We start from the raw sequence: 18,480 nt of genomic DNA on the forward strand, positions 1-18,480 counted from the left end.
TTAAAGAATGAAATAATAAAGTGAAATAAATCAGTGTCCTCTCTCAGTTTTTAATTAAATGCACAAAGTCCCTCAATAAAGTCTTATAATTGTCAGGGGTCCTGCCAAAGAGCTTGGTTAATCTGCTGCCAGTGATTAAGTGATAAAGGAACTGGTGCTTTCACTGAAGATGTGCCAGTTGGGCTATTTCATCACACACATAAAAGACAGCTGTTCACAAAGGATGATGTTCACAAAATCAAAGCTCTCTAGTTGGTTACGTTGTCTCGGTCTACAGACTGTATATAAAGATGGATGACACGTCTCCACCTCCTCCCACTACCTGGAAAGGAAGCCAAACTCTCCGAGATACAAACGCTGCCATCTTGCCCATTCGGAGCCGGAGACTATATAGTAGCACTCTGGGGCGGTGGAGCCACGATAGCGTGGTACGTCAATAAACACATTCGATCACCGTGAGACAGTGTCAGCTGTCAATAAAAGCATCAAATAACGAATTTAAGCCAGACTTATCGTAAAATGAACATACATCAATGTGATAAGAGCTACCCGAAATTACAGAAACTGTCTGTGAGAAAAATTCATCCTATCCACTAACATGGAGGAGGTTTGGTTTATGACCTATACCGCAGCAGGCCACCAGGGTTGGATCAAGAAACGTTGGCTTGATTTTTAGGAGCTTTCATGTCGTCCATCTTTGTTAAGTTTCTGATGGCTTTTGTTGTTGTGTTAAATAGAGCTCTTACACGTGTCTTTAAAAAAAACAAGAGCAAAGCGTATTTATTTCAGACAATGTAATCTAACTCATCTGCGCATTTACAGCACAGTTGATTTCTGTTTGTAGTCAGGCATATTTGCTGTGCAGGCGCAAACCACAGTTAGAGCTCCATAAACAGTGCTGGGTGGGTTCGTTAGAGATTCTGCAGAATGGTTCTTTTGTGAGAGCTTCATTTAAAATCAACAGATAGAAATCAGCATCTGTGTTAACGACCCGCTTAACTCTAATATTGCATTTCTTCATCCATTGGTTTTCTTCCGACTCACCTGTTAATATGCTGTCAGGGGAAAGGGGAAGAGAGTGCGGTGCCACAGTTTATCCATCAATAATCCATCACCTGCTTCAATCCTGGCAATGGTGGAGGTGGTGTTGGTGGGGGTGGGGGGGTCTTCATTCAACTATCAGAGGAAGGTCCCATAAATCACAAGCCTTATGTTGTTAGTCTTTAATAAGAGAGGTACACACACACGCACACATCGACGCACACACACACACACACGCACACACACTAAAAGCGTTTGTTTTCTGACAACGATTTACCCTCATAGATTGTGAAAATTCAGTCCAAACGTTTCACTCCATTTCTTTTTAAATCCATTAATCACATAGTAGTTTGTTAGTCAGCTTTTTCTCATCAAAGTTTTGTGAATTCGGTTATTTAATGTTTAGGTGTAACAAACCATAGTTTTCATTCTGCCCTGTCTGAGAGTAAGAAAACTCCCCCCGGCATTATACTTCCTCTCTCTATGTGATATCCTTCAATGACCGCCACCCAGGGGGCAATTCTCTTTTCAGCTTGCCCCTTTAGAGGAGTTGGGAGCCTGGTTAGACACCAGACGACACCCGCAGCACCGGTAGGGATCAGCTGGGCTGAAATACAATGAGAGCTCCCCTTCATCCAGGCGAAGGACAGAGCTCAAACCACCACACACCATCCTGCCAGCCAGAGGAAAGATAAATAATACTTTACTAGATAGATAGATCATTTATTGAGCCTGAGGGAAATTAAGGAACTATACTATAATAAACTTTACCATAATATTGAGAAAAAAGCAAAACCAGAGCTAAAATAACAGAGCTTTATCCCAATTAGAAATTGACATATCAGCAGATACAGATGTAATTTTACAAAAAATAGCCAAGGAAGACAAAAATAAATGATTAGCTAGATGGACTCCAAACTCTGAACGGTGATATATAGAGGCTATAGATCTTGTTTGAAGGCTGTTTTGGGATCATATATGGAAATCAATAATGTGTGAAGAACACCACCTGGGTCCATGTGAGCATAGAAAATGTTAGTGCACGTCTGCACATCCCTGAAATCTTGGTTTACGGTATCATATACAACAACCAATTATCAAATCCTCATGATCTGCTCATCTGCTTCACCAGGGCTGTAGGGCCTCACCTTGATCAGAATTTAATTTACAGAGACCAAACGAGTCCCCAACTGTCTCTTCCAATGTTGCTACATCCTGATTGGTGTTGAGAAATGACTTTGACAGATTTTTTCCAAAGCAACCATCGCCCACTTCAACCCAACTAGATGTGGAGAAAAGAGCAGAGCTGCAGACCACAAATACTGCTCCATTTAATGGTGGTTATGTTTTCATTTATATCTGTTTGTTTTTTAGGTTTGTTTGTTTGTTTGCTAGCATCATAATGCAAAAACTGTTTGGAGTAGGAGCTGACCCTCCTACTCCAAACATGAAAGAGAACCTGTGTTAGCCTTCAGTTGTCACAGGTTTTTAGTTTGTCCAGTCTGGGCTACTGTTAAAAACATAGCAGCCTCTGTTGAGAGGACCTGCTCCAGATGTCCATATAAATTTATCAATTTCTCAGGATTCATTTATCCTATATGTAGAGGACTGATATCTATGAGTGTGTAACACTTGATGCAACTTGATTTAATTTAAATCTGGTGGCGGTACGGGCTCATTCTAGTTATTTTATATAATCCAAACAAGTGCAGTAAATTGCAACGGATAGTGAAGCTGGTGGAAATCATCAGTCTAACTTCAAGCCTGGTGTGATAAATCAGACCTTCACACCACTGACCAGTGGTTTTCCTGGTTGTATTAGATCGGTGCACTGTGGTGCAGTGGTGCTGACTCTGGCTCAGTGTGGCTCTACTACCCAACCCCCCACCCGTCCTCTCTCTCTACCCCCCCCCCCCCTCTCTCACGGCAGCTACGGACGAGCTTTCACTCCTCACTTCATCCTCTCGTCTGCTCCGAGGAGCATATTCATTTTGCATTTGTCAAGTAAAACAGGATGAAATCCAGTTTGTGCGGCGTTGTGCTCTCATCTTCCTTCCTTCTGTTTCTTCTTTCAGGTGAGTTGCCTGTCGGCTACTGTTATAGCCTCACATCTTACTTTACTTGTTGCTTTTCATAAACATGTTTATTGCCATATCAAAGTATGTAAAAATAAATATTATTTATAATATATATATTGTTTTAAATAAATCTCATGCATAACAATAACATCCTTCATTTTAAATAACTTATCTCTTAAATTCTGGTACTGATACTGAAAAAGAAAGCTGAGGTTGTTCATTTGAATTGATGAGTGTATTTTTGTTTTCACTGAATTTGAATGTTTCTGCAACATGAATCTAGTCACCACTGCATTATAAGAATATAAAAAGATACATATATATATAAGAATAGTTCTTCTCAGTTTACACACTGAAATGGGAATCTGTGTAAAATTGGATTTTGTAGCACAAACCAACATGGTTGTGTGTGAGTTGATGAGTTATATTGAAATACAGCTTTTGTTTGACTCACTGAACATTTGACCCTCTGCTCTGATTCAGGAGGCTCGTGTTCAGATGGCGAGCACAGGCTCTTCTCTGTGATATTCTCCAGATACAACCAGTATATACGCCCAGTGGAAAATGTGTCTGACCCAGTCATTGTGCAGTTCGAGTTGTCCATGTCACAACTGGTCAAAGTGGTAAGTGGTCTACAAAATGTTATTTCACAGAAGTCTATAATTATCTCACTTCTGAATTCTGAACAAATAGTTTATCACAGTCACAAATGCATCATTCTGCTTATTGTGGAGTCAGGAACTGTGGCGGATATGAACATAATGCACTCATTCATTGCTGTCAAGCCTCATGAGAAACATGGATTTATTTACTTTGGACAACAAAGTTTTAGACCAGGGGACTATTGGGACAACATCTGAGACACCTGAGATACTCCTAGCCACTAGCCCATGGTGTTTGAGCTATATAACACTGAGGAGCGCACCAGCCTGGCTCAGACAAGATGGGAAATGTCAGCTGTCTGGGCACTGCTCAGCGCAGGCCGAGGACTATCACTCAATCACTGCCACTTCACATGAGCACCTCTCCATTTAACGATGGGTGTACGCCGGAGCTGGTTCAGTGCAGAGCGGTGGGGGCCAGTCAGGCAGCTCTGCAGCTCGAATCAGACTGGTCCAGAGTGGATGTTGACAATTAAGCAAAAAGGCTCGCAACTGAAAAGGACGACAGCTTCACTCGTTAAAAAGAGGAAAGGCTTTGAATTTTACGGCACAATAACACATCAGTCCCTCTACCTGTGTTGAAGGACAAGGATCTTATCAAAAGTCATCTGGTTACGTTATTTAAAAAAAGAGACAAACAGACATTTATTCTTGAATTCACACTTTCAATTGACGATTCAGAGTCTACATTCAATGCTGGCGTCCCTGGAGAAAACCCAGTGAGAACATACTAACTCCACATGGAAAGATCCCATGCAGACAAGCTGGGATTTGAACTGGGAACTTTCTTGCTATGTACCTTCTGTGCCACCCTACTATAAAGAAGGAAGATTTTTAAAGAAATCATTACATTCTACTATTCCAAAAAAAGAGACAAAAATGAGAAAATGGCCATGTCTTTCTTTTGTCGAGTCCGTGGCAGGCTGTGGATATCTTGGTGCTGATGGATGACTGTTATTCCCTCAGAACACCTGGTGCGCTGCTAACTTAGACTCAATTGTTGTCGGCCATCCTTCAAGTGGAGCTATATGGGCTCATTTAAACTTTCAATAGCTCATCGGCCAGGAAGGCCGATTCAGTCATCATCTCGGAATCAGGGATTGTAATTTAAGCTCTCTGGTAGTCTTTCGCCCTGTATCTGTGTGGGTTTTCTCTGGCCTCCTCACACAGTCCAAACATGCAGATTAGGTAGAGATGATAACACTTCAAGGTAGAGATGATAATTTGTTCCTGAAACACTTCTTTTCTTCTTTGTTCTAAATCCTGAAGCAGAGACGATAGCCAGAAGTTTGCAAGAGAGTCACAAAAAAAGTTTAGCAGAAGTCAAGCAGTGCACTTTCATGTGTTTTGGGGCGTAGCATTGATGTATTGGTAATGGGCGCATATTTTTAAAGTGTAGCCAGGTCTTGCTAGCTTTTCAAGGATTACCAACCCACGCTTTAAAGGTTATGCATTATAGATAATAGTCGGAAGTGGAAACAGGGGGGAAATAGCTAGCGTGTTTCTACCTGTCAAAATCTGCACACAAGCACCATTGAAAACTGCTTTTCTTGTTTATTACGTACATAAATCAATGTGTAGAGTTTTGCAATGCAGCAGTGCCACTTCAGCATTTTTAGGTTTTAAGAAATCCTGCAGCCAGAGTTAATTATACATCATACTGAAGGAACCCCACTAAATTCTAAATGAATCTTCCTTGGATCTGACTTGGACGATTTTGAGTCACTGCTCTCCGACTGATTTGGTGGTGAAGCGCGTGATAGATGATACAAAAAATCACCATTCTCCCCATCCAATTAAGATCGTCCTGCATCTATCTACCTGTGCTTTCCAGCCGAGTAGAAGCTCAACAGACACTAAATGGTCACATGAATGGTTAATGTTACGCACTGGGTCCTGAGATGGGTTCATTCCCAGTCAAAGTCAGACACAAAGCTTACATCCATATCTCTCCTCTCTCCCCCTTCCTCAGTCCCTCTGTTCCACCTTTAGCACCCAGTTGTTAGGATTAAAGCTGAGGCTGTGCTGCCACCCTCCAGCTGTTGTGTGTGTGTCATGCTCCAGGCGTAGAGGACTCAAGTGCGCCTCTCTCAGTCCCCTTGTCTGGGGCATACACTGAGGTCTGACCCTGCAGAACGCATCTTGACTGGATGATTGCCTGTGACACTTCATGATTAACTTAAGGTATGTCAACATTCATTTGTATTTGCTTTTATATAATCGCAATCATTTCTGCTCTGTTTTCAGGACGAAATCAATCAGATCATGGAGACCAATCTGTGGCTGAGACATGTAAGTTTATGGAGCATGACTGCAAATTGACCGCAAGCAAGGACATCAAGTATTGATCCAGCCGTCTGACCCACATTATTATTCTGGGATAGACTGACAGCTTGAATTATTCATGAGAGGAAGTTTTTTAAACACATTGATTCATGTGGTGGTATTTTTCGGGGGGAGGGGGGGGATCACAGCAGCAAAAATAACATTGGCTTTTGTCTGCATTGTGAATGGATACAATCAGCATTTACTCCCGGCTCAAATGACTATGCAGTAGACACAGGGTTTTATTGGCTCCACTTCTCATTTGGGGGTGGAGGAAAAAAGCTGAAACAACTGCTAATTTGGCTTTACCAAACTAACTACCGATATATGTGAGCTCAGACAGAAGGAGAGAGGCAAAGAGATAGAGGGGTGAAACCGGCCGACATAGGTAGAGTGCAAATACAAGCTATTACCGTCATGAAGAGACTAAATCGTGTATTATGGTATCTAGCAAAATTTTACAACTTTCCAAGCACACGTGAGCTACTCTCTACCACAGTTAAAATGTTCATCCACTGACCATTAATGGTGGTAAACTGAGCCCGAATCAACAAACCTGATTAAACTTCACAGGTTCGTCACATAGACCGAGTCCACTACATAAATATATTTGTTGTGCCTTGATGCTTATACCATAGATTTGGTCCCTTGTGGTGCATCTGTTTCAAACATGCATAGTGCAGTGAACTGGTTTTGTGTAAAATGAGGCAGCAAGTCTCCTACTTAGTTACTAAGCATGCATTCATCTTTGCTGGAGCCGTTTCCATGCTAAAGGGTTGAGCTGCAATTGCTCTGTGGTGCTGAGAGATGAAGTCTAAATGTAATATTTTCTTTAGAGTGTCTGAAAGGAGTGTACAAAGGTTTTTTCCCACTCTGCCTCGTTTTACCACACTGTCGATAGTGTTGAGTGAAATCTTTACGACTCTCTGAGGTTACTTTACTATTGTTACTTTATGAGTCTCATGAGTCTCACTGGCTGTCCTCAAGAGAGGGTCAAAAACAGTGGACGAGAAGTCCATAGAACACACTGTAAACTATAGTCCGTCTCATCCCCTGACACACACACTGAATAAGCTTTTAATATGCTTCAGTTGAAAATTACAACTTCCCATTAGTTTAATGAGGGACATTTTAGAATTCAGACCCGGCATTTACACCAAAACATAATAATATGAGGAAATTACTTCTACTTTTTACTTTTATAGAATTAATCCATATTATCTTATGGATTAAAAATAATTGAATGATATTTTAATTAAATTAATAAATTAAATTATACTGTTTTATAGCTTTATGTTTACAACAACCTTGTTCTTGCACAAAGATGGATCCCAGCTCTTGTTTTTGGATTCGTTCGGAAGAAACATGGCAGAAAAGACTCACTAATTATCAGAAAAGACAGGAACATGTTCATCTTCAGCTTTACCAATACAGAATATTGATATTCCTAAAAAATTTTAGAGCATTTGATTAGAAAAGGATTTTGTCAGAGAATTTGTTTGAAATATGTACTTGTTTCACTGCAGATGAATCATTCTGTTGTGTTTTCCAGGTCTGGAATGATTACAAACTGAGATGGAATCCAAAAGATTTCGGAGGCGTGGAGTTTATCCGTGTGCCATCCAGCAGGATATGGAAGCCAGACATTGTGCTGTACAACAAGTAAGCTTAACACCACATTAAACATCTGGATCAACAATTGTATTAATTGCTGGTTAAATTCATGACAAATTGTATTGTATTTTTGGGGTTTGCATATTGTTAAGGGGAAGTCAGATAGGATATTTTGTCAAGGTTTAAGGAGCAGAAGCAAGGTAGGAGCCAAGTAAACTCACAACAGGTGTCTTTTAAGATAATTTTTTACAAAAGGCAAAATCTAAAAATCCATGAACGGAAAACACTGAGGTCAAAAACAAAACAGAAGGAAGAAAACCACACAATTGAGGGATAAGTGAATTAATGATGGCAGGGTGGTGACGTAAGACGACGGACTGACAAAGGGAAGCACAGAGACTTACATACACAGGGGAGGCAGGGTTGATTAAACACAGGTGAAACACATGATGAACAAGAGCAGACAATCACAGGGGAGGGAAACTGTCAAAGACAGGAAGTCAGGGCAGAGACACACAAAGTGTGTAGAAACTTCAAAATAAAACAGGAAACACAGAACTCTGAAAGAAAAAAATGAACACAAACCTAAACACAAGGAGACACAGGAAAGGTCCATCAACAAAATAGTCCATAATAAAACCTAATACTACCTTGGAGTCAAAGTACAGAGATTCAAATGTATGGCAACTACAATATTTCTTTATTTGATTCATATGTCCATGACACCATAGATAATTGTTTATATCCCTCAATTAAATATTGACTGACTCATGTGTCTACTATGTGTGTCCCTCTCCCTAAACCTCCCCTTTGTCCTGCTCACTCTCTTTTTCTGGTTCTGCAGTGCAGTTGGAGATTTCCAGGTTGACGACAAAACAAAGGCCCTGCTCCGTTACAATGGCGATGTCACCTGGATCCCTCCAGCTATTTTCAAGAGCTCCTGCAAGATCGACGTCACATATTTCCCCTTCGACTACCAGAACTGCACCATGAAATTCGGCTCCTGGACCTATGACAAAGCCAAGATCGATCTGGTGCTGATTGGCTCCACCATCAACCTGAAGGACTTCTGGGAGAGCGGCGAGTGGACGATCATCGATGCCCCTGGTTATAAACACGACATTAAATACAACTGCTGCGAGGAAATCTACACAGACATCACCTACTCTTTGTACATCCGCCGGCTGCCTCTTTTCTATACCGTCAACATGATAATCCCCTGTCTGCTCATCTCCTTCCTCACCGTGCTCGTCTTCTACCTGCCGTCTGATTGTGGTGAGAAGATCACCCTGTGCATCTCTGTTCTACTTTCTTTAACGGTCTTCCTGCTTGTTATTACCGAGACCATCCCTTCCACATCACTGGTCATACCCTTGATTGGCGAGTACCTCCTCTTCACCATGATCTTTGTCACCCTCTCTATTGTCATCACTGTTTTTGTCTTGAACGTCCACTACCGCACACCACAGACCCACACCATGCCCTGCTGGGTGCGCCGTGTGTTCCTGGGACTGCTGCCCCGGGTGATGTTCATGACCAGGCCAGAGAGGGACCCTGAGAAGGTGGCAGTAGTCGACAACGTCAACACAATGCATGCTAGACCTTGCTCCATTCATTCGTCGGGCACTCTGCAGAAACAGTACAGGCCTCAGGCCCTGGCCTCCAGCCTGACCAACCGCCAGCGGCTTTTCAACAGCACGGAGCTCTCCAAGCTCAATAACCTGAACGCAGACCCTGGAAAAGATGCAGGCTCTGGGTTATTGTGCTGCGAGGGTCGCTGCAACTGCTGTTTGCACCAGAGATCCGGCAAATTGCCTACAGACTCTAGGGGAGGGAGTGGAGGACTGGAGTGCCTGGCAGCGCTGACAGGAGGCAATGCTGGTTTGGTAGAGGAGAGTCAATGCTCCAGCTCCGAGTCTCTGGACGTAGGGATATTGTCCCTTTTGCCGTTCTCTCCTGAGATCAGGGAGGCCATTGAGAGTGTCAAATACATAGCAGAGAACATGAGACTGCAGAATGAAGCAAAGGAGGTGAGTAAATTCAAGCTTTTATTAGAAATAACAAACAAAAACAAAAAATCTACAAACAAGAATCTATAATGTTTCTGCTGTGATTTCCTCACAGGTTCAGGATGACTGGAAGTACGTTGCTATGGTGATCGACAGGATCTTCCTGTGGGTTTTTGTCCTCGTGTGTATCCTGGGAACAGCTGGACTCTTCCTCCAGCCTCTGTTACTCCTGGAGGACATTTGAGTCACTTTGACAAAACTTCCATCTTGAGAATGTTGAACTGCACAGCAGCCGTTACTTATACGAGTCTTGTCCAGCAGCTCAGAGAAGGAAAAGAGAGTGGATCCAAAAGTGGAATAAAGAAAAACACTCAGACACTCAAATCCTGACGACATGTCTAAAAAAAATATGATAACTGACAATCCTAAACTCTGAAGAAACGTGGTGCCACACTGAAAGACGGGAGATGAATATTAGTGACTGATGTTTTGTCAGAAGGCGACATCATGTGGTCATTTTTTGAAACTACAAGTATTTTTTTTGCTGTTTTAAAGGGATATGTCACCCATTTCATCACAACCTGTATTGTAACATACTCTAATATCTGTAATATCAGTTCTAACATTTATTGAAAGTTTACAAATGAAACCTAAAGAGCTCGAAATGCATATGAGAGCTGCTGTTTGGGTTTGTCCAGATACTTTCTGGATCTGATATAGAAATGTATAAATTGTGACTATAGATATGCTGAAAATATTTGACGTTTAAAGAGACATTTTATGTGAATGTACATGATTAAATCCTGCTGTATCCATGTTTTTCTGTAAATACATTAACACAGTTAATTGTTAATGTTAATGTGTTAATGTTAACGTATTAATGCTAACTATGTTAATGTTAACATAGTTCGCAGAGGACGATTCAATCGTAGATTCTGAAATAGTTCAGAGACAAAAGCTGTGGGATGTAGTTGTCGTTCAATGAGGTCAATGAGGCTCTGTTAATCAGTGTGTTATACAGACTCTGAGACCCCTCGTAGATAACTCAGCTTATTGGATCACAGTCAATATGGAGAGCGAGTGATGAAGGAACTTATTGTCTTCCTCTCCCGTCCTCATCTGAAAAAAACTCTCTGCCCAAAACACAATTCTCTATGTGTACTGGTGTACTAAACAGTGTGTGCTGCCGCTATAGCATTAGCTCAGTGCATATAAATTAGCACAAGTCTTTTGATCACAAGTTTATACCATAAGAGCATTTCATCTATTATATTTTATTTATTCATTTATTTCTGCATTTGGTTTATATTAATTTCAAATTCTGTAAAGTGGCCTTGGGTGACTTGCAAGTCGCTGTATAAATCTAATTTATCCTTATGATTATTAATGTTTAACGAATCCATACAGATATGGTATCACAGCCTCCATGTTACAAGCTAGATACATTGAATCTATTCACATTTGAGAGTCTAAGCACCCTGTAGGGGGCGCTTATTGTCTGTACATCACTTTTTGATTCTTATCAAAAAGCTACAAATCCAAGCAGGTGGCAAGCTGTGTGATTGCAGGGAAACCCAGCCTGTATTTAATGTAGAGGCAACAGAGAGCATACAGCTATGCTCCCATCTGATAAGAAAGACCCTGGCTAATGAATTACATTTTAGTTCACTCGAAAACTAGAAAAATAAATGAGTTTCTAAAGGTATCAGTTAACAAACTCGGCTGGTTACATCCTGTAAAAACTTCAAATAAAAGGAAAGGGAACAAAGCATGTTAAATATGTGAGATGGAAGCTTGTGTTAAGTGTGAAATATTTCAAAATAAAGACACAGCTGTTTTGGAAAGGTATCTGGTGAGTTTCTTTGAAAAAACACAGGAAGTGGTTCATCAGAGTTTCTGCACATGTGCTAACACAGCTTTTGTGTAGGTGTAGACAATAACCTGATGGGAGCCCGTGCAGAGGGAGAGAGTCCATGGGTGTCACTTCACCTACAGTCATGAATACAATCATCATTCTTATGTGTGAGTATTCACAACTTTACATATTTCACTATGTAGCTGTTTGTATTTATAATTCTGTGAAATTTTGCTAACAATTTAAAGGAGAGGGATTCTGCTTTTTTTCTTCAAGGCACCCTTGTAAAGCTGGTTATAAGCCCAATCCCTGATGAGCCCAATGGTGAGTCTTCGTTAATGAGTTGGAATTTCTGAGTATTTTGCATTGTATTGTTCATCAAAATGATGTTTGTCTCTGTCCTATTAAATGGATTTTGCAGATATTTATCCAGCGAGGGTCTTGTCCCAACAGAAAAACATAAGCGAGAACAGTGACCTTTATGTGACCTGCAGCACATTTGGCAACAAGAAAGTCTCCAGTGTTTATTTGTATTTGTGTAAGAACGGCCTCGGAATCAGTAAAAGACGCAGAAGCAAGATCAACACGATTCCACCTTCGTCGTGGACAGTGTGGCCCTTAAGGACAGTGGAAATTACAGCTGTGTTTACTCCAAAAGGGATTATCCTCCCTCTAAAGTAGCAATGATTGGACACAACATCATCCAGATCCAGGTTATAGGTAAATATTTTCATTATTATTAAGGAAACATGTCGAACTCCACTCATTTTCTCCCTCTGCGATGCAGCCAATTTCGTCCCTGCAGACATTTCAGTGGCCGGGGTGTGGACAGTCAGCGAGGGAGAAGACATAGAATTCAGATGTGCTGTTTCTGACGCCTTGCAAACCCTCGGTGACTGTCAAGTCATCCAGTCTTACCTGATGAAGAATGAGAGCTTCCTACAAGTGCGAGCGTTTGATGTTGCAAGGAGGGAGACAACTTTCTTCATCAAGGACGCCGTCACAAGGGACTCGGGTCACTACAGCTGCGTGGTGCTGCCGTCCCGATGCATCCAAGAGCAAGAAAAAACCGTCTATGGAAATAATGCAGTGTTGATCCAGGTCGAGGACGAAGGTGTGGACACCTCATGGGTTCAAAATGAATATAATATTTTTGATAGGACTTTGTTTTTCTTTTCAACTGATTATTTTGTTGCAAAGTAATGTTCATGATGATTAATTGTTTTCCAGGAAGTTTCTTCTTGCTACGATTGATGGTCGAGTGCGGAGTGATCACTCTGTTGTTGTTATTGGTGCTCTGTCTGTGGCAGATCACTAACAAACAAGGTCAGAGGATTAGAAGGGATTCAGCAAGTGGCAAAAACTATAATTAAATCACAAACAATAATAAAAAACCCATCTGTTCCTATTATTTAGATGTAATTTTATTTTGTATGGCTTCTCGGTCTTGTTTCACTAACACCAATATGACTTTGAACATTCACAGAATAAATGTAGTTTATATAACTTTAACTTTCAGTTTTTCTTTTCAACAGCCTTCAAAGTTTTCTTCAAATCATGGTGAGTGAATTCATGTTTAATGCTGTGAGATGAATTCAACACTCGTTCTAAACCTGTTGTCACTGCTGTGGTCTGTGTGTTCTATGGACATTTTTATAAGTAAATGAAAATTGACTATTTTGACTCTGAGGTGTGCCTACCTGTTTGCGATAAAAATATTTAAACTTAGTAAATATCAGGGCTTTGGGTGTTGTCTTACAGCTCAGGGAGTCAGCAGGTCAATGCAGACATGTTGGAGGAAGAGCAGCAGCAGATAAATGGAGAATATCAGAACGTACAACATGGTAGCTATGCTAAAAATCATTTATTTGAATATAACCGACAATGACTTGAAGAGAAAACATGCTGGGTTGTTGATTATTATAAATTAATATTGTGAATTACATTCAACTATATTCATTTAACTTATTCAAATGTTTTCATTCAATTAACAGAAGCTTTCAGCATGGAGGAGGAAGAGGGGTAAGAACATTACGATTTAAATATAAATTATACTTGAGTGTTTCTTCTATGCACAGGTCTGGTATGTTACTTACTATTTATTTAATGTAAAAAAGTAATCAGATTTTTTATCAGTTAACATCTGTTATGAAGATGAGATGAAATTACTAAACTTGTAAAGTTTTCCTTGTCAGGGATCAGGCCAGTGGGGCTGCTGACGACATGTCTTGCTCTGACGAATGGGAGGAAGATGAAGAGAGAGTGTACGATACTCTGGGTCAGTGTGTTAACGCTTTACAGTTACAGTAGTTTTTGTTGGTAAAAGGTCAGATAGACACGCAGATGAGAGAGATGGTGAGCAGTTATCACACACAGCAGTGTGATTGAAGAGTTGGAAACATGAGAGGTAGAGTCACTGTTCTTGTTGTTAAGTTAGCTGTTTGTATGTTCATTCTTTACTGGCACTGCTCACTGACAGGGCGACACAGACAGGGGACAATAACCCTACAACAGTATGTTGTCCTCATTGAGTATCTGTTAGTCAGCTCAGTGCATCTCACAGGAAAGCCACATCTCCATTATTAGCACCAGTGCGTATGGTGCTTACAGCCTTTTGTCTAATTCTGTCGTGTCAACATGTACAACTGTTGCAAACTCTCTGCTTAGATGTGAACCTTTCCACCACAGATACACCACCAGTCAACCCAACAACTTTGTATCAGGTTGTCGAGAGAAAACAAAAGTGATCATCTGCTGGTTCTACAGTCAGTTACTGGCACAACTGGAACCTGCCTGTGAACGTCTAAAGATCTCGGTGATTTTACAATTATACGTTTAAGTAAAAAAAGTACTTGTCCCTGTATTCAATTCATCAGACAATTCATTGAAAAGTGTAGGTGTGCATAGTCTTTTTGTGTGATTAGCAATTTATAAATTATCAATTTGTTTGTTTGAATCCATGAACAATGTAGGTGTTGATGCCACAATACTGTTGATTAATTTCCTTTGGAATGAAATCAAATCTGCCATAAACATTAACCAGCTTTAAAAAATGTTTTAGATCTGCTCTATTTTCAGCTACCTTCACTTAATCATTTAATCTCACACCTAAATTATAAATTACATGTTTTCTTAATTGTGCTTTTCCACTGTGTCTGTAGTGGTTTTTTAAAATGTTTTTAATGTTTAGCACTTTTTATGCATCTCACCTCTACTGTTCATGCTTCTGTCATTTCTGTAAAGCACATTGAGTTTAATGACATCTATGTATCATCATGAAATAAAATTGCTTAAATAGTGTTAAAATATTTCCTCTCCATGTATTTAATCAAAATTGCAGAACATATTCTCTATTGAATCTAAAACATGCATAGAATAGCATGCATATAATTATGCTCATCAAAATTACAATGCTAATGATTTTCACGAAAAAAACAAACAGTTTTTTTGATTTTTTTCTGCATTCAGTTACTATAGCGGAATGTTTCCTGTGTTGGTAGCAGAGGCCTAACCTGCCTACATGCATATATTTCAGCAGTTTTTTTTTATGTTACTGATAGCAGCCGTGGTGAAGCTGGTGGTAATGCTATCTCAACATTCATGATACAGCTGTTGCTTCATGTTAAAGTTATAATATAGGGTGGCTAGCAAAACAAGATTTAGTGTTATATCATACTTTATCTTTTATGCCGCACAGACTTCTTAGATAAATTAAAGACCTGAATGTCGCCTATAAATAATAAATCCATTTTATTAAATATGAATCAATTGTCTGAATGTTTCCATCTGATATAGTTTATTTAGAATGTGATTTGTGACGATGAAAAATCGATCAGTCCTCATTTTAGTCACAAAGGAACCTGCCTGCATTTATTATAAACCTGGTGTTCCCTCATGAAAGTTCAACGCTAGAGTTGAGTGAGCTTCTTCAAGGTCAGGAAAGTTGCTCTGTCAGCGGCTCTAACTGTGATCTCTTTCTGACAGATCGAGAGGAGCAGCCAACAAATAAGTCAGAGCTTCTTTACCTCCCCGCTCTCATTACTGCTGCTCTCCTGTGGAAAATACAACACCAGCTTCTACTCTGCCACCAATAACGAGAAGCAGCCATGAACAAGGCTGTCTACTACGTTGTCTTTACTGATACTACCACTAGGTGGAGCCAAAGTTCTAAATATAACATTCAACCTGAGCACGTAGTAGATTTAATGCTCATGTTAACTTGGTATTTATATCTGCCTTGTATGTTTCCTCTGTAACTTAACAATGGATTTCTGTGGAAAAACACTATAGTGCATGTATAGAAAACGGTCTTACAGTGAGTGACTGCAGAATTAGCTGAAAATAAACTCACCAGAAGAACAAATGTTTCTCAGTCAGCATTCCTATGTGCATCCTGAATATAGAGTTTGTCCCACAGTTTCCATTCTGCCCTTATCACCTAATCTGTTTGTCACCCAGCCAACTATCACTCTGTATAAAGTTAAAGGAGAAATATCTGTTACGTAAAGTGTTGTTGCCCAGATCGGTCGGTCTGTCATCTTTATGCCTCCATATGACTTTCTAAGGTAATTTAGCAAAAGCTGCATCCATCTTGTTGGTCATGTCAGCAGGAAGTTCATTCACAAACGTCCCCAGAGACATGATGATGACTCCATGTTCTCCAGAGCTCTGTACAAACACTTCAAGGTGTTCAATAAGTGGTTCAGCAGGTTTACACTGAAACCCTCCTATATAAACAACATTAGGCATAGTTGGCCATGGAAACTCAAACACAAAGTCAAGTTTCTTAAGCCAAAGGTCGGCTCCTTGTAGTAAGTCAATGTGTCTGACTTCTGGACAAAACTCCTTGTCACAAACTGCTTGATATTGAGAGTTAATTAAAAATCCATCCCCCATTTGCATAATGTCAACAAAAAAAAATCTAGATTGTGTCCCAAAGTTTCCACCCTGCCCCTATCATCTTATCTGTTTGTCATGCAGCCAACTACCACTCTATATAAAGTTAAAGGAGGAATATCTGTTATGGGACAAAGGCTCTGAAATGAAACCCAATCAAATCGATGCTGCACTTCAACAAGAACTTTACCCTTAAATGGTATTGCACACTTAAATGTTCCTTTTGAGCTGCTCTTTCATGAGATCTATTCGTCAAATGTTTTAAAATCACATTTATCACAAAATTTATATAAAAAATCTACATTAATGAGTTCTACAGGGGTCATAACGCCACCTGGTGTTTCAAACCGTGTTAGATCTTGAAGGGCCAAAGGTTACAACCATTTGTGATGTCTCTACTTCATAATATTGATATATATTTGAATGAAAGTTAAAACATTACATTACATTTAGCTGACGTTTTCATTCAAGGCAACTTACAATAAGTACATTGAAACATGAGGGTACAAACCCAGAAAAACAAAAATCAATAAAGTACAATTTCTTCAAGGAAGCCCAACTACAAAGTGCTAGAAGTTAAACTTTTATTCAAGGTATAGTCGGAAGAGGTGGGTTTTGATTTTGCGGGGGAAAATGTATAGACTTTATGCTGTCCTGATGTCATTTGGGAGCTCATTCCACCATTTAGGAGCCAGGACAGCCTCTAAAGTTTGTGGCCCTCCCACAAACATAGTTTGTGGTTTCATTGGCTGATCTCTGTGCAGCCTGGAGGAAGACTTCCTGTATTGCTTCTAGGAAGTTGTGTCTTTGTCCACTTTGGCTAATATAAGATGATCTTAGCTCCTCCTCTCTCTTTCAGACGGAGCAGGTTGTCTTTATGGTCAAAGAACACAGGTAGACCCACAATTGAGACTCCATGATAAATAGCCTCTTGAACTCCGTTGGTTCCCCCGTGAGCCACAAATAGTTTAACCTTTGGATGTCCCAGGAGGTCATTCTGTGGCATCCAGTCGCTGAGTAAAGTGTTGTTGCTCAGAGTGGCCGGTCTCTCCCCTTTGTACCTCCATATGACTTTCTGAGGTAATTTAGCTAAATCTGCAGACATCTTTTAGGTCTTGTCAGCAGGATGTTCACTCACAAACGTCCCCAGAGACATGATGATGACTCCATGTTCTCCAGAGCTCTGTACAAAATGACGAGGCAAAGATTTTGCAGGTTTACAGTGAAACCTTCCCATGTAGAAAACATTAGGCATGAAAAAATAAAAGCATTTTCAGGCCCAAGATGCTTGTCGCATATCTCATGGTATACATTAACTAAAAAGTGGTATTGTGTTTGATTGATAAGATATGAAATCATATTTTTAACTCTCTGAAAAAAGGTCATTTTATCAATATTGCCAGATCCTATAATAGGAACATAGGATACGGGTGATGGAGCAAGAGCAAGATGACCCTCTAGAGTTAGCAGCCAGCGAACATTAAAAACCAGTGGAAGGTTCAGATATTTGGCCAAAATGACCCCAGCTCCCCAAACAGGGTCAGTGAGTACCAGGTCGCTGCCTACCATTTCTACAAAAATACAGAGAAGCTTTATCAAGGGATATGCATCCTGCTCAAATTGTACTGCCTTGGATAAGATTGTGAAGAGCTCCTGATCCACGCCCCTCTCCACTTGGACTGTGACAGTGTTTTAATAGGAGGAGTAATGAGAACCAAGACACTTAAAAGATTACATTCCAGTCACATACATGTGCAATGACAAGTGATTTATTTGAATTATAAAAGAAAACTGCCTGACTTGCCCAATGGGACCCGCCGCGCCTGAGTTTGGGATGTACCAGCTTTTGCTTGATGCACAACAGTGATATTGTGTCCTCTTGAGTGCATAGCTTGAAGTAGAATATTCATGTTTAACTAATGGCTGCCTTCGACGGGAAACACCAAGATGTTTACTGATGTCTAGTCTTGGTGTATTCACAGAACTTTGCACAATTTTTT

General features: G+C 40.2%; 1 protein-coding gene and 1 pseudogene across 1 annotated transcript; one reads left to right on the top strand and one right to left on the bottom strand.

Moving 5' to 3' along the window:
* The first annotated feature begins 3,706 nt into the window (after window positions 1-3,706).
* chrna3 (cholinergic receptor, nicotinic, alpha 3) lies at window positions 3,707-10,429 on the top strand. Its single transcript, XM_062393714.1, has 5 exons — window positions 3,707-3,742; window positions 6,029-6,073; window positions 7,659-7,768; window positions 8,565-9,750; window positions 9,845-10,429. Exons 1-5 carry the CDS (start codon window positions 3,722-3,724, stop codon window positions 9,971-9,973), a joined length of 1,491 nt encoding a protein of 496 aa, XP_062249698.1. The 5' UTR covers window positions 3,707-3,721; the 3' UTR covers window positions 9,974-10,429.
* Window positions 10,430-17,271: 6,842 nt separating this feature from the next.
* LOC133957687 (UDP-glucuronosyltransferase 2C1-like) lies at window positions 17,272-18,049 on the bottom strand (annotated as a pseudogene).
* Between the last annotated feature and the right edge of the window lie 431 nt (window positions 18,050-18,480).

The sequence above is a fragment of the Platichthys flesus genome, chromosome 1 (assembly GCF_949316205.1).
Source record: "Platichthys flesus chromosome 1, fPlaFle2.1, whole genome shotgun sequence".
In the NCBI taxonomy this organism is placed as follows: domain Eukaryota; kingdom Metazoa; phylum Chordata; class Actinopteri; order Pleuronectiformes; family Pleuronectidae; genus Platichthys; species Platichthys flesus.

Coding starts and splice junctions, on each gene's coding strand:
- chrna3 (XM_062393714.1), top strand. CDS start 3,722: ATGTCACAACTGGTCAAAGTG. Junction 3,743..6,028: donor TGTCACAACTGGTCAAAGTG/GTAAGTGGTCTA, acceptor CTCTGTTTTCAG/GACGAAATCAATCAGATCAT. Junction 7,769..8,564: donor GACATTGTGCTGTACAACAA/GTAAGCTTAACA, acceptor CTGGTTCTGCAG/TGCAGTTGGAGATTTCCAGG.